Source organism: Cheilinus undulatus, linkage group 16, assembly GCF_018320785.1.
Source record: "Cheilinus undulatus linkage group 16, ASM1832078v1, whole genome shotgun sequence".
Taxonomy (NCBI): Eukaryota; Metazoa; Chordata; class Actinopteri; order Labriformes; family Labridae; genus Cheilinus; species Cheilinus undulatus.
Window position 1 is genome coordinate 42003194 of NC_054880.1, and position 16350 is coordinate 42019543.

At 39.3% G+C, this 16350-nt stretch overlaps 1 protein-coding gene across 1 annotated transcript in view; it reads right to left on the minus strand.

Moving 5' to 3' along the window:
- Positions 1-2612: 2612 nt before the first annotated feature.
- col9a2 (procollagen, type IX, alpha 2) overlaps positions 2613-16350 on the minus strand; it is a 45501-nt gene continuing 31763 nt past the window's right edge. Inside the window, exons 23-32 of the mRNA XM_041809488.1 lie at positions 9979-10032; positions 9817-9888; positions 9428-9463; positions 9277-9321; positions 8859-8891; positions 8591-8737; positions 8447-8501; positions 8114-8302; positions 3666-3743; positions 2613-3092 (exon numbers count right to left, since the gene is read on the minus strand). Coding sequence (XP_041665422.1) covers positions 2887-3092; positions 3666-3743; positions 8114-8302; positions 8447-8501; positions 8591-8737; positions 8859-8891; positions 9277-9321; positions 9428-9463; positions 9817-9888; positions 9979-10032 — 915 coding nt within the window. The 3' untranslated portion in view covers positions 2613-2886. The remainder of the gene's footprint in view (positions 3093-3665; positions 3744-8113; positions 8303-8446; positions 8502-8590; positions 8738-8858; positions 8892-9276; positions 9322-9427; positions 9464-9816; positions 9889-9978; positions 10033-16350) is intronic.

Consider the following 16350-nt stretch of genomic DNA (forward strand, 5'->3'; position numbering starts at 1 on the left):
CATCACTTTGTGTGGAAAACATGATCTTTGAGCTTTCTTTCAGTTTTTGTTTGAAGTCAATAGGCCAAGTAAAACAAGAAAAATGATCATTTTAATTTGATATAAAAATTACTGTTACACAAAGGGGACAGGGGATCAGTGGAAGGATCTGACACTGATATTTTTTCATTATTTCAGCTTATTGTAATTTCTTTTTAAAATGACAATGTATTGTTTTAGATAACAGTTTTTAAAAATCCATTTTTGTGGGGTGTTGTGTTTTTTGGAGGATCTATATCTAACACAGTAAATTAAATTTAAAAGAAATATATATTCATTTTATAAAGTTGTGGTAGTGTTGAAAAAGATTATACTAAACATGAGCATGGTATACATTTTCTGAGTGGTTTATTTTGTCATAAGAAAATTAACAAAACGGCAAAATAGCCAGTGGATCTCTAAGGGTTAAAATTGCGTATCACTGTTTGACCTTCACGCATCGGGAAATTATACCCAAGGATTAAGCAGACATGTGGAGGTCCACTATTCTCTCCCTGATATCTTGGCTGATTTTCCCATGAAGCCACAAATGGAAGCAGTGTGTCAAAGAAACGATATCGTTTTTAAATCCTTTGTGTAGTAAATAGCCTTCTTCAAAATGTAAATCCCCTTTGTAAAAAAATAAATAAATAAAATTGGTTTAAAAATTGCTACAATGGGTTAATAACGACCAAAAGTGGTGGAAAAGGTGGTGAATTTTAAATGTAGCAGAAATGCGTTCGAAGTGGCAAAAATTAGACAAAAATGGCAAAATAGTTAGCAAAAATGGGTTAAAGTGGCAAAAAATGGGCATAAATAGTGGTAAAAGGGAGTTAAAAAGTGGCTGAAATGGCTTAAACTGGCAAAAATGGGATGAAAAATAGTCTTAAAATCTGGCAAAAAAAAAAAGGGTTAACTGAGAAACAAAAAAGGCAGATATTGGCAGAAATTGGTTAAATTAGCAACAATTGGCAAATCAACTGGTGAAATGGGGTTAAAATGGGAAAAATGGCTGTAAAAAAAGGGGTTAATAGTGGCAATAATGGGTCAACATTAATTAAGTGGCAAGAATTGCTTTAGAAGTTGCAAAAACAGGCAGAAAAAAGTGGTGGAAAAGTTTAAAACTGACAAAAAAATAGGTGTTAAATGGTAAAAATGTGTTAAAGTTGGTGGGGAAAATGATGAAAAGGGGTTAAAATTGGACAAAAATGGTGTAAAGTGGCAACAGTGTAATTTAAAACTTAGATTTTAAGGGCATCTGGAGACCCTTCTCAGTGTCTCACGACCCCCAAAGGGGTCCCGACCCTAAGGTTGAGAACTACTGAATTAACCAATCAGAAGCTTCAAAAGCCATGACATCATCATCTGGGCTTTCCCAAACTGTTGAGAGGCAAAGTAATGTTAGTGTATGCAAACTCCTGATTTTGAAGAAATTAGTAAAAACAATCTCATTACTCTGGCATTTAGCAAATACAAAAAATGTTGGTAATCCTAAGTGAGTCAAAACAGGAACATTTTTGTCTGATTTAAGATCAGATGGTGAGAAAAAGTTTGTGTCTTTCTATACAGTGTTTGTAACTGAATCTATATCATCCTGGTGTGGCATTGAAGTTTGGACCGTCGGGCCTTTATGTTGCAAGATTACAACAAAAGCTGAGTATGTGCAGCTTTGGAAACATGGGACTTTATTTACAAGCATGCATTGACAGTATAAATAATTAGAAGATGAAGAGAAATGAAGTAAAGGAGCTAAAATAGTTGAGCTAACCCTAAGAGACTTGTTTCAGTGCCCCACATGATACAGAAGAACAGATTTTAAAAAAGATTCCTCTTTATTGGTTTGGGTTGACCTGAACAGTCAGAAAAAACCCTCTTTACAGATGATTATATAAAGAACAATAAATAGTTTCTGCTGAGAATAAATCAGTCATAAAATCGCTGACACCCTGTGAACAGTTGACAGTGGCATAGGAAGCACATTCGGACTGATCCGCCGTCTGTCTGGAGGAACTTTTTATTACTCGCTGAATTCATTAACACAGGATTTCTGTTGGTGCATATCGTAACCCATTCCTTTTTCTCTACATAATAATCAACACACATTTACAAAGATTTACAGCACTGCATTGTGGGAGATGGGAGTGCCCATCGGGATATGCCGTTGCCAGGCAACAAGAGGAAGAGATAAAGCTAGTCGTTAGTTTCTAAAATGAGAGTCGGGGAGAGAGCGGGGATGTGGAGGGGAGAGGGGGATGTACAAATGAGGTAAATCAGGGATTTCACTCTTGCTAACACGTGATAATTCCTCAGTTTAACATGCAGTACAGTACTGAATGTTAGTTTCAATCATTTATTGGTCCTTTTTGTACAAGGCAGCAGGTGTGATGCCACATGAGAAGCAGGGTATTTAAACTTCCAAACACGTCTCAAAGAAAAAAAAAAAGTAAAAGCATTTAAAGTGACCACTTTGTAAAAGAAAAGCACCTTTTTTTTCCACACTTTGTTCTCCTCTCAGCTCTTACATGCTGAATTGATGCAAAATAAATCTGTTCCTCTTTCACTGCAGGAACAGGACAGGGATATTTGGACGGGACCGACACTGACATGATCCAAAAACACAAGAGGATTCAGAAAGATGTGGGTGGCTGTGAGCTGCAGTTGTCATGGTGATGTGGGGGATTAAGATCAGAGTGTGTCCCACCAGTTAAAACTTCAGGTTTCCAAAAAAAGAGGGGCTACTGTTACTGCCCCCCTGCCTTCTCATTCTGGATGTTGTCCTGCTAAGATCCGTGGTCTTTTCTCCTTCTCTTTATCTCTCTCTCTCTCTCTGTCCCAGGATTTGTGAGCTGCTGATGGAGAGACAGCTCCCTAAACATTGGGTCCTTTGATTCTTCCCGCCTCCTGTAGCCTCGGGGAGGTGTACGCTGACGCAGCCAGACACATGGCTGCCTCGCAGTAGCCTGGGAGACCAGGTGAGCCCGCCTTACCGGGGCGACCGGCCTCTCCGGCTGCTCCTTGTGGTCCTCTTTCACCATGGCGGCCATCCCTGGCTACACCATCAACACCAGGAGGACCTGAGGGGGGCCGACATCAAAAAGGGGTTTAACTGAAAGTCAGATGTGGGTATTTAATGTGTATTAAGGGTGTGTGTGAGTGTTTAAACAAGTGTGTTCTGTTGAAGTCCTTTTACATTCAAGAGCATCTGTTCAATGACTGGAGTTAATGATGCTTTTAAAATGCCTTTGAGCAGCCTCTCCTGTGGAAAGAGCTGTAATGCCAAGTCCTTCAGTTTCTTACTGGACTCTTATCCTATTTAACCTCCTGTCAGTATTTAATGCTGTTTTACATTCAATGTGTGTGTACACAAAGCTCAAAGAAAGCCAGGCTTTTAAAGTTGCAGCTTGTATAGCTCTTTTCTCACCACCTGACTGTTCACACCACATTCACACACTTAAGGCTGAAGCTGCAGAGTGGCCATCAGTGTTATCTAAACACACACACACACACACGTCTGTACTCCACTGAAAGCCAGCTGCGGCAAACATTTGTCAACATCTGATATTTGACAGCAGGAGCTGGGGGTCAAACCCCCGAACTCATGGTTGAGAGACGACTTACTACTAACTGAGCCGCAGCTCTGGCCTCACCTTGTATTCCTGGAGGTCCTGGTAGTCCAGGATGAGGTTTACCAGGGTCTCCTCTTTCTCCTTTAGGCCCTCTCTTTCCTAGAAAAGTAAAAAAGAATGGGGTGAGATGTGCCCTGGCAGCTAGTTATCGGCACTGGTGGATATGAACAATTCTTCTGATATTTACAACCAACATGTCAGCTGTACATTATAAGTCTGTAAGTTATAAGACCAACAGATGCTGAAGGTTTTTCAGACTTATTCCTTCATCTTCAACATCCTAGAACCCTGGATGCACATATGACACCATTACATCCAGGCTTTCCTACAACATAGTAAAAATTTTTCTGTTACTTATTTTTTAGAAAAATGTCTGAACTGTCCATACAAGCTAAAGTAATTCACTTGGAATAAGCATGATAGAGTTCCTCTTCTCTTCTTTTCTTTTCTCTTTGTAAATTGTTTTGGATTGGTTTTATGTGGGAAATAACCAATAGGTTAAGCTGTGTTGGAATGTCCAACAGTCTTGAATGCACCATGACAGCAGTGCGTGCGAAGCTGCAACTGTGTCACCTTCAAATGACGTCACAAGACTCGGGTAGCGGGGAACGCTGCCACTGAGAGAAGAAGACGACAACTCGGACTGTACAGCAACCCTAACTCCATGGACTTGAATGAAACACGTCATTGTTTTTGAGTTACATCCCAGCCGAACTAAAACTGACCTGAAAGAACGCTTGGGCTTGCCGAACCATGCGACGCTTCAACAGCGAACTAGGCCGGAGGCCCTGACGACAACGGCGTGCAGGTGGGCTTACCCAGCTTGTGTTTCCAACACTGAAACCCAGTCCTGTTTTCTTTCATCTTTTCTTTAAGACACTAGATGTCAGGGCTTTGGTTGCCGACATTGTTTATTTACCCGGGGTTAGCCCGTAACACTATGACATTTTCAAGAATTATCACAGGAATTTTGCGATATGTTTGTGTGTTTTTAAGCATTTCATTGGAAGTGCTTTTGCCATGACTTTTTTCGTGGTATTTGTAAGGAAATTTTGTCATTTTTATTTTTGGGGGATATTTTTTTCACTGTTCAGTATTTTTGTATAAATTTGGGAAATGTCTGCAATTTTTGTGGAATTTTATTTGAATTCTTTGGGGAAAATTTGCATACATTTTTTTAGGTATGTTCACAGAAACTTGGGAAATGGGATTTTATAGGGAATTTGATGGTATGTTTCGGGGAATTTTCAATCATTTTTCATGGAATCACAGGGAATTTATTTGTAATTTTTTCAGGGATTAAGGTGGAATTTTTTTTAGACTTTTTTTAAAATTAAAATTTAGGCTTTAGGATAAATTTCCACTGAAACATTTGGGGATAATTTTTGGAAAATTTTGAGGAGTGTTTTTATGAGAAATTTTAAATATATGTTTAAGAATATTTCACAGAAATTTCAGGTTGTTTCTTTGAAATTTTAGGGATTTTGTGTTGATATTGGACTTCATTTTCAGTCATAATTAATTCCTGCTATAAGTTCAAGCTTTTGAACTTATCAGATCCAAATGATCCAAAATAAGTGGGAGAAACTAAAATGTAGTCTAAAGTAAAGCCCAGGTCTCAGGAGGTTACGGACTGAAGTTTAAGGTCTCAACTTCATCTATAGTGATATCAGTATCAGTCGAAATAAATAATAAATAAATAAAGTAAATGTCACCCCATCATCCCAGAACAGCTCCTCACATTTGGAATTAATGCATACTTTTAAAGTTTTCAATGATCAAATTTACAACATCTTTTGTCCGCTCTGTAACTTTTATGGGAACAAACTGCCCTGCAGTCCCTCGCCCTCAAAGGGTCTCTGTTTAGTTCTGATTAGGAACATCTGAGCAAGCTCCAAGCTTATGAACACAGCATTCTTTAATAATAAATAAAAGAACACAGGTGCAAACAATTATATGAACCTCTCAAAGACTATTCCCAGTAACGTGGGAACAAATGTAAGAAAAATCCTGGTAAATAAGGATCTTCTAAGAGCAGAGAGTAACCAAGTGGGCCTTCTGCCATAAAACAGGAAGTGGGCTGCAAATATGGACCTTTTATTAGATCTTATTTTTTCATGACAGTTTAGACTGAACATGTGACACTGAATTCGATTCTTTCTTTAAATCATATTTGAACTACTTTTGTATGTGAATCCATTGAAGGGAAGGGAGGAGTCTGCTAAAGGCCATGTTTTAAAAAAGTAATGTGAACAAGCAAAAATGCAGATCTGAGCAAAGGGCAGGTTAACTACAAACTAAACTCTCAGAGAAGAAAAGGGAAACACCCCTAAACCTAACCACAATATCTGCCAAACCTGAACAAAAAGTGAAGCACAAAGGTTGAGGTATAACAACTCTACGACTCTAAACCAACCTCCGATAGACTTGTGATGGTGAGAAAATTGCACACTCTGTTTTTGTGGTGCTTCTGCAGACCTACACAGCCCTGGAAAACATTACTTTCGTTTCCATAGCAACTTCGGATGAGCTCTCTAGGGCCCATCCTGACTGGGGGCCACAGGAGTTCAGCAAAGCAATTGTATATTGAAAAAGTGGCAGTAAACTGGCAGAAATTGACAAAACAAATAGTGAAATGTAGTTAAAATGGGCAAACATTGGCTTAAAAATGGTAAAGAGGGGTTAACAGTGGCAATAATGGGTCAACAGAGGCAACAATAGGCGTAAAGTGGCAGGAATTTGTTTACAAGTGGCAAAAACAGGCAGAAAAAAGTGGTGAAAATGTTTGAAATTGACAAAATTTGGCATAAATTTGACAAAGTACGTTAAAATTGGTGGGAGAAAGTGATGAAAATGGGTTAAAACTGGGCAAAATTGGTGTAAAGTGTCAAAAGAGGGTAAAATTGGGCAAAGTTTGCAAAAATTGTTGAAAAGAGGCAAATAAAAGTGGCAAAATTGGGTTGGAAAAGTGGTTAAAAAGTGGCACCATTAGAACCCAATAACAGTTTGACACACTTCTCAGCTCCAAAATGAAGTAACTGTTATTCAGGACACTAGCACCAATGCAACTGATAAAACACACATGCTATGATATCATCAAAAAATCACAGCAGAGGAGGGCCCATTCTCTGGGTTTGACAGGGGCCCAGCCAAATCTGTCTGCAGGCCTGTGTGCCTCTGTGTCGACGTAGATGTTCCTAACACGCTGCGTATGGACAGGATTATGTTTGAATATGGATGAGGAAAAACCTCCTGTGGACAAGGCCTGAGACGAACGCTCACTACCTCCATTGCTGTGGTAATCAGTCAGCAGAATATGCTTGAATCCAGGGGTGCATATAAATTCTCCACACCTGGTCCGGATCAGGGGCAATCAGACACACACCTGTCCCAGCACTGAGATGACACCTGTAGAGCATCACCCTCCCTGAATGCAGGTCTGCTAGAGAAGCCTACAGTTATGATTTCAAAAGTAGTTTCTCTCTCTTCCACCAGTTTTATTTGGAGCTGACTTTTAAAACTGCACTTGTACATTATCTACACTTTGTTCACTTCTACCTAGCCTTATGTTGCACTTGCACAGATGCTTTTACACATATGAAGGTCCTATCAGACAAAAAAAGTTGTCTCAAACTTCAGGTCAGACAGGCAGAAAGCCTCTCTGATTTATAAAAGCAGGCATAAACTCTCCTCTTTTGAAAGAGCATGAAGTCACCAATCAGTGTGGCTCTGTTCAAGGTCTCTGCTACAAAGTTGTGTTTTCTTACCTTTGCTTCCAAGTCTCTGCTCATTGATATATTAATGTTTACTTTGTAAATTATACAACAAAAATCAATCTATATCCGCTCTATATATAGATAGATACCTGCTTACTTTTGCTGTGATTTACCCCAAATGAATGAAAATTGACTGGTCGACTTATGTGGCAAGAGAAGGCTTATGAATTGATAATTCTGTGAGAATAAAATAAACCTGAACCTAAAGTAAGGTGTTTAATTAACCTGTAGGATTAGTAAGACTCAAACAGAACTATAAAGTAAAAGCTGTGTAAAAAAATATTTTTGAAAAGCTGCAACCTCTGTGATAAAGTGCAAAAGGCTGCAGTTCTACAAGTGTCCACTTGGGGCTTGCAGCAAAAGCCACAGAATCAGTATTAGACCCTATATAAAATACCCAGTTTTACAGCAACATGTTCAGAGGTTTGTATAAAACTCTGTCTGTGTTAACAGCTGGCTGCTTTAAGTTCCAGTGTGACATTTGGCTTTTGGCCTATGAGACTGTGACTTGCTTTTGTTATTTCCCTATAGAAAATAAGGGATAAAACCCTTTTTTCACTTTCTGCTAACAGATATTGAGATTTTTGGTCATATTTATGTTACATATGATATTTTCCTATTGCCCAGCCCTAGCCTGAGGTTTATTTAAGATGCCTCATTCAAAGATGTTGATCCTCATCTGTCTCTTTCTACCTTTCAATCCTGTGTTTCCAATCTGTCCTGGTGCTCCGATCATTCCAGGAATGCCACGTGCACCAGGTAAACCATGAGGTCCCTGAGGTCCGGGTGACCCTGGAGGTCCAGGAGGCCCGGGTGGACCCATCACGCCGGCTCCACCGAGCACAGCCCTCTTGGCGCTTACTGCTACCGCCGCTAGCCTCTCTGCAACAGAGGAAGCAGAAGCATCTTATTGATTGAATTACCTTTGATAACAGGAAACTGATTGCTCAGAAGATGAAAGTAGAGGGCTAATCTAATCTCCCCTATGGACATCAAAGGTGAACATTCCTGTCTAGACGCTCTCACCCTGCAACATCTTCAACACCACTTCAATAATATGCTGGTCTGACGCATCACGTCCCTGCAGAGAGGAAGGGGACATCTGAGCATCAGCAGAGTGTATCTATCATGTTGTATGCAACTGGTTTCTCATAAAATCGACCAACTCACAGATGCTCCTGGAATACCAGGCATGCCGGGAACTCCTCGCTCTCCGTTGAGTCCTCTAGGACCAGGAAGTCCTGCTGGCCCCTGGTCTCCAGGCTTACCAGGGTCCCCAGTGGGTCCATTGTGTCCCATGTCTCCCCTGATACCTTGCTATGAGGACAGAAGCAACAAAAAAGAGGGATTTTATGAGGGCTGAATAAGACACTAATGGAATATGATTATGTTAAAAAGGGAGGGGGGTTTAATGGAGGTCTAGGAAGCCAAACCTCACCTGTCCTTTGGGTCCAGGCTCACCAGACAAACCCTGTCACAGCACACACAGAGAAGTCATCATTTTCATCACTTCCATCTATCATTTGTGCCTCACAGATGCTCATTGAGCAATAATTCAAGAGTGAATTTTGTAAATGAATGCCCAAAAACGCTGCTACAAAGAGCCAACGTGCATCATCGCTTCACTGTCATGTAAATAGCTCATTTGCCATCTGGACTATTACAGGGATTTATATGCAAATTCCAAAACAGACTCTTTCTACTTCCTAACTTCACTACAGTTGTGATATTTTCTGCTTTTTTATCACTTTACTTTGATGCCTACGGAGACAAGCTTCTCATCTGAAGCCCACAAGTCTTATTGTGAAGATGAAAAAAAGGTTTGAAACAGCCGGTGGTGCAGTAACGATTTTTACCTTTTCACCTTTCTCTCCGGCCAATCCCTCAACGCCGGGGTCACCCTAAACAGAAAGAAACAAGATCAAGAGGAGAGAGATTGTTGACATGGAGCTACACATGAAATTTGAGATTGGACGGTCCAGTTTGAAGGGCAGAGTTTCTACTCACAATGTCTCCCTTTGACCCGACTTTTCCTTGGAAACCCTGCAAAGAAAGATCTGTTCAGTGCATGCAAACGCGGGCGAATTTAGATTTTAACATCAACCAAGAAACTAAAACAATGATGCAAAATTGAGACATCATATATCAGAAAATAAGAAAGATGTTTTGTCCTTTCTCAAACTTGGAAGACGAGGACGCCTGGATTATCATTTATATTGCTTATTTATATTACCTGCCTCATTTCAGTGTTTTACTGTTTCATGCCTTTTATTCATGGATAAACACTGCCCCCTGTGGAGAAGACTGGGCAACTGCATCATCATAAAGCCTGCATGAGCAGAGGCAATAATGCCCATGCTTTACAGTGTTTTTCTCCTTTATAAACTCTCACAGACCTTATCTCCTTTAGTGCCACTTAGACCCTGAGCTCCTGGGACACCTGGGGGTCCTCTCTCTCCTTTGCTTCCCTGTGAAGATGTATTTTTAATTAGATATCATACCCTCATATACATTTATTTGTTTTTTAGGTGAAAACATACACAAAATAAGAAACTTACAGGTTTTCCGACAACACCCTGTGGTCCGACTGGTCCCCGCTGGCCTCTGTCGCCCTGTGGAGATCATTTAAGGTGAGTAGGTTTGGTGGCAGAATTGCAGCTTTTGGTGCTTTTATGCAGCAGTTCTGTTTTTGGTGCTTTTTGACAATGTGGCACTGGCTTGACTCGTCTCGACTCTTCTCATTTTTGTGATTTTCCATTAGGAATCATACTCAAGGCCGCCCATAAGGACAGATAGAGGGGAGAGCTTTCTGGGGCCCTGACAAACTAGGGGCCCATGGAGATCAGCGAAAACATGGTCCATTCAAAAAGTTAAGCTGTGATAAAAATATTAACATTTAACCTGAATAATAACCACTCTGATCAAAGCAACAGTCATATTTATGCTGTTGTAGAGTATACTCTTTTTTTCAAAAGTAAACCCCTTTTCTTAAAGTAGAAAACCTTTTCATTAGTGATGTAAACAATGTGGACGGGCACATTACACTTAATGATTAGGAAAGTCATGTTAGACTTCATGGCTTGGCCATAATGTGCACAAATGTCAGGATGCATGAAGCAGAAGAAACTGAGATTTTTCAGAAAAGAAGAGAATAATAGTGAAAAGAGACAAAAATGGGTTAGAAGTGGTAAAAATAAGATGAAACACGGAATAAAGAACTTTTAAAAAATGCCAAAAAATGATTAAAACAAGTGACAAGTGGCAAAAATGGACTAAAAAAAGCATAAGCGGGAAAATTGGACTAAGATGGGCAAAAACGGTAAAAAGGCAAAGGGTACAAAATTGGGCAAAGAGGGGCATAAATGGGCTAAAAGCAGGAAAAAGGCAAAAAAATCCCAAAAATAGGAAAGAGACAAAAATGGGTAAAAAAAAAGGAGCAAAAATGGGTGAAATGTGGCAAAGAAAATTTTAAAAGAATGGGAAAAAGGGACTTAAACAAGTGAAAGTGGAAAAACTGGGTCACGTAACAAGGAGAAGTGACACAATTTGACAAAAGGCAGCAGAAAGTGGCAAAAATTGACAACAATGTGCAAAATTTGGTAAAAATGCAAAAGGCTGCTTAAATAGGCAAAAAGTGGCATCAATGGGCATAAAATGGCCAAAAAAGGGCTAAAATCGGCAAAGAGTGGCATATTTGGATAAAAAAAGGTCAACAATTTGTTAAAATGGAAAAAGGCAGCTAAGCAAGGCAAAAAGTTGCAAATATATGTTGCAGAAATGGGTAGAAAAGGGGCAAAAATGAGTGAAAAACAGCAAAAAATGGCAAAATAAAAGTGTCAATATTGTATAAGAGAAGTCGTGAGATAAAGAGTACCAACATCACAGTTGGACACACTTTTCAGCTCCAACATGAGGTAACTTTGTGCTTCAGATCAAACACACATACATTCGTATTGTCAATAAATCACAACTGTGGAGGGCCCATTGTCTGGGTTTTTAAGGGGCCCAGCTAAATCTGAGGGTGGGCCTTATCACCTGGTGCCTTTTACCTCTGGTGAGGTTACAAGCAAGCTGAGGCCACACACAACAGGATTTTTTAATCTGACATCACAGCACTCATCACACCACAGACATCAGGAACATTTCAAAAACTGTTTCATCTTTAATCCTCTGAACACACACACTAGAAAACTCCGCCAGACTGTCAGATCACTGGAGACCACACACCTGCCGACCTGCCGACAACTTTGGGTGATCACGTGACTTCAGACAAAAACAAACAAACACAGATGTCTGCGATACCCTCTTACTGTCTCTCCAAAACAGGCTGCCCTGGCATTCGTTACAGGTGCAGCAAAAACGATACAACAAGGGGAAGAATCAGGAAGAAATCCTGGCAGGAGTGGAGTTACTGTTGTGTTTATGGTTGTGACTGGTGAGAGTACGGATGATCTGGTTGGTGACGCTACTGTATCTGCTCGCTCTTGTTGGTAGTTGTGGGTAGGCTACTCCGTCAGAGGCATGATGACCTAGAAACATAAATATCAAACGTGTTTGATTCTTACGATTCAGATCTGGGAGGCTACGAAACGATTTGGACCTCTTTGGTTTGAGTCTCACTCAGGAATCAAACGGCACCATGACTTCAAAAACTCTCCTGTACTTTTCACAGGATTTTCCCCTGCTCCTTGCAACTTTTCCCATTTTTCTTTTACAAAAACCCACAAACTGATAGTGCCCCTATGCCCTACATAGTTGTGGTGTTGGCAGGGGTGGTTTCACTAATTTCAAGGCCTCAAGCTGACCAATATGGGACCCCTACTCATTAAGCTAAAAGCAATCAAAGACAGAGCGTCACAGAAAAAATCTGAAATATAAACACCCAAATATCCAACAGTAGGTGCCCATCAGCTCTTAGGGAGCATCACAACTCAAACTCACCACATGGTTATATACTATCATGTGTCTAGGCTAGGTGTAACTTTAATATAGATAAGTATTTGCTCAAAATATATACATTATCCTCTGGTGCAATGTCTATTCTCCTGCCACAGATCATTTATAATGCATGCCATTTTAGCACACAGTAATTCACCAATTCATTGTTTTTTTTTTTGTTTGAAATATTTTTATTAAAGAAATCGAATCTTCATATAGCATCCACAAAAGCATTTTGCTTTTTCCTTTACATACAAAAAAAAAAAATTATCCAGGCCTGGCATAATTAATGAAATGAATAAGTCCTTTCATCCTTAGTAGTAGGCAGAAAACAAAAAACAAAAAACAAAAACAAAATCATATATATATATACACATACATACATACGTACACACATATATACACAAATGCATACATACATACATACATATACACATACATACCCACATACATATACATAAAGTCTTCTTATCTATGTACAAAGTGAACAACAGAACAATAACAAACTGTTCTCATCCCAACCCCAACCTCAACCCACCCCTGGAGTGTCACCTGAACCTATATCTGCAAAGCCAAGTGGATTATTCAACTCTGCAAAAAGGAGACCAATGGGTGCCAAATCTTCTCAAATTTATCCAATTTGTCTTTGAGAATGAATCTAATTCTTTCTAAATGAAGTGTGTCCGTCAATTCAGTCAACCACAATTTGATAGTAGGCACTTCTTTCTTCTTCCAAAATAAAAGAATAAGTTTCTTGGCAGTGATAAGCCCATATGACAGAAGATTCTGTTGAACTACCTGTAAGCCTTTTAGTTCTTCTGCTACTCCCATAATAATCAATAGTGGATCAGGTTTAATCTCCACCCCAAAATCTTTGAAAAAATTTAAAGATTCCAATCCAAAAATTCTGCAGCCTTGGGCACAGGGCATAACTGTGTGTCAAAGTCGCTCGTTAAGTTGCATTTATCACAGCCAGGTGAAATGTCAGGAAATATTTTGTGTAGCTTCGACTTTGAGTAGTGCAGTCTGTGCAAAATTTTGAATTGTATTAGACAATGACGAGCATTTATAGAGCATGCATGCACGTATTTCAGGCTTTTGTTCCAGGTATCCTCCGATAGCTGTTTACCCAGTTCTGCCTCCCATACTGCCTTAAGGGTGTCTGTGTTTTTGGGGGCTATATCCTGAAATGTACAATACAGGCCGGATATTATATTCTCAGACCCAGCCAGACTTTTTAAACAGTTATCCAATTTGTCTGGCCCTGCATTTTCGAAGCCCGGTAAATATGCTCTCACGTAGCTCCTAACCTGCAGATATTTAAAAAAGTCTTGGTGCAGTAGGGCATATCTGTGCTTTAACTGTTGAAATGATGCAAAGACCCCCTCCACGTACAAATCTCCAACCTTACATATTCCCAAGTCTCTCCATCCAAGAAATGCACCATCCAAGTTGGAAGGAGCAAAAGAGGGATTAGCTACTATAGGGAGTAAGAAGGACATGGCCCTCAGCTTGAAATATTTAGTAATTTGTTTCCATATACGTATGGTATTATGAATAACTGGATTGCTATGGTAACTATGTTTACTTATTGATATAGGTGACAGGATAATTGCACCGATGGTGAAAGGTAAACAATCCTCCCTTTCCATCTCTAACCCACTGGGTAGCACTGCTGTATCATCTAACCAGTATGCAATGGAACGAACATTGGCAGCCCAATAATAATACAAAAAATTGGGCAAAGCCAGCCCTCCCTGAGTCTTAGGTTTACAAAGGTGTGCTTTGCCAATTCTGTGCAATTTATATCCCCACACAAAGTCGAGAACAATAGAATCTAAACGTTTGAAGAATGCTTTAGATATAAATACAGGAATATTCTGGAAGAGATACAGCAACTGTGGGAGGAAAATCATCTTAATAGCATTTGTTCTTCCTATAAGAGAGATAGGGAGTGTCCTCCAGAATTGAATATTATTATGAAGCTTTCCTATTAGGGGATCGAAGTTGGCCTTAAATAATGAATTACAATTTTTTGTAACAACTATTCCCAAATATGTAATCCTCTCTTCTGTTATCCTAAAGGGAACCTGTTGGAGCCACTCAGAATCCATAAGATGAATTGGCATGAGCTCGCTCTTAGCCCAATTCACTCTATACCCAGAAAATGATCCAAACTGATTAATCACAGACAAAATTGAAGTAACTGAAATTTTTGGTTGAGATATGAAAAGGAGGATATCATCAGCATACAAACATATTTTATTAACCGTGTATTTTGTGTTATATCCATGGATTTCAGGATGTAATCGGATTCTTTCGGCAAGAGGTTCTATTGCTAGCGCAAAGAGTAGAGGGCTTAAAGCACAGCCTTGTCTTGTCCCTCTAAACAATTTAAAATTAGGAGAACAAGTCTGGTTGGTCAGTATTTTAGCCAAGGGATTTTTATATAATAATCTTATCCATGAAATGAAATTATTGCCAAGTTGAAATTTATGAAGAACTGCAAATAAATATGGCCATTCAACCTGGTCAAAGGCCTTTTCAGCATCTAGAGATAGCACTGCAAGGTCTTTTTCAGGAAAGCGTGTGGAATATATAACATTAAATAGTCGTCGTAAGTTAAAATATGAATGTCTTTGAGGAATAAATCCTGTCTGGTCTGGATGCACCAGCTTTCCTATCATAGTACTAAGTCTTTTAGCCAAAGTCTTTGTAAGGATCTTTTGATCTGTATTAAGCAAAGATACAGGTCTATAGGACCCGACTTCTTCTAGGTCCTTTCCTTTTTTTGGAATTAGAATTATAGTTGCCTCACTTAGCGTCTGGGGAAGCTCTCCACCTACAAACGCATGCCCATACATCCTGTTTAAATAAGGTACTAATAATTTGTTAAGCTTCTTATAAAATTCATTACTAAAGCCATCCGGCCCTGGGCTCTTGCCATTTTTTAGTGATTTTATTGTTTCTGTTATTTCCCCACAAGTCAATTCAGAGCCTAAGTAGTCACGATCTGTTTGATTTAACGTTGGGAGTTTACATTCCTCTAGAAATTCCTGCATAACCTCTGGTGTTGCCCTCACTTGGGAGGAGTATAATCTCTCATAGAACTGCTGAAATCTTTCATTAATTTTTAAATGGGAGGTTAGCAATTCTCCTGTGTCTGATTTTATTCTATGAATTGTAATGCTCATTCTCTAAATTGCGTAACTGTCTTGCTAGCAGTTTATTCGGTTTATCTCCGAATTCAAAATATTTCTGCTTTGCAAAAACAAAGGCTTTACTAATTTTTGCAGAGAGTATCTTATTTAGTTTGTATTTAAGGGTTAAAATCTTATTAAATTTGGCTAAAGAAGGGCACTGTGCATTTTCTGCGTCAAGTCTGTGTATCTGGGCTTCTAAATCCAACTGTTCTGCCTTGGCATGTTTCCGTTTTGATGCTTGGAATGAGATAATACACCCTCTTAAATAAACTTTCAGAGTCTCCCACAATACTGACGGTGTAGTCTCAGGTTTTTCATTCGTTTCATAAAATAAATTTATATGTCTTTCAATATAGTCACAGAATCCAGCATCAGTTAAAAGTTGTGGATTAAACCTCCAACTTCTCTGATTAGGGGGTATATCACATAAATTTAAAGAGAATGTAACGGGAGAATGATCAGAGATAATGATATTATGATATCTGGCATTTCCAGAGTACGGCAACAGTTTTCCATCTACAAGAAAATAGTCTATTCTGGTATAACTATTATGGACGGGTGAATGAAAAGAATAGTCCCTGCCTGTTGGATTGAAAATCCTCCATACATCACATAGATTCATATTCCCAATGTACGAATTCAGAAATTGACTTGCATTGGAGGGGGTCATTGAATGCACAGATGATTTGTCCAGATGGTAATCTAGAACACAGTTAAAATCGCCCCCAATAATCAAATTAGTAGTGGCCACATCCGGAATTAGCCCAAACACCTTCCTATAGAATTCAG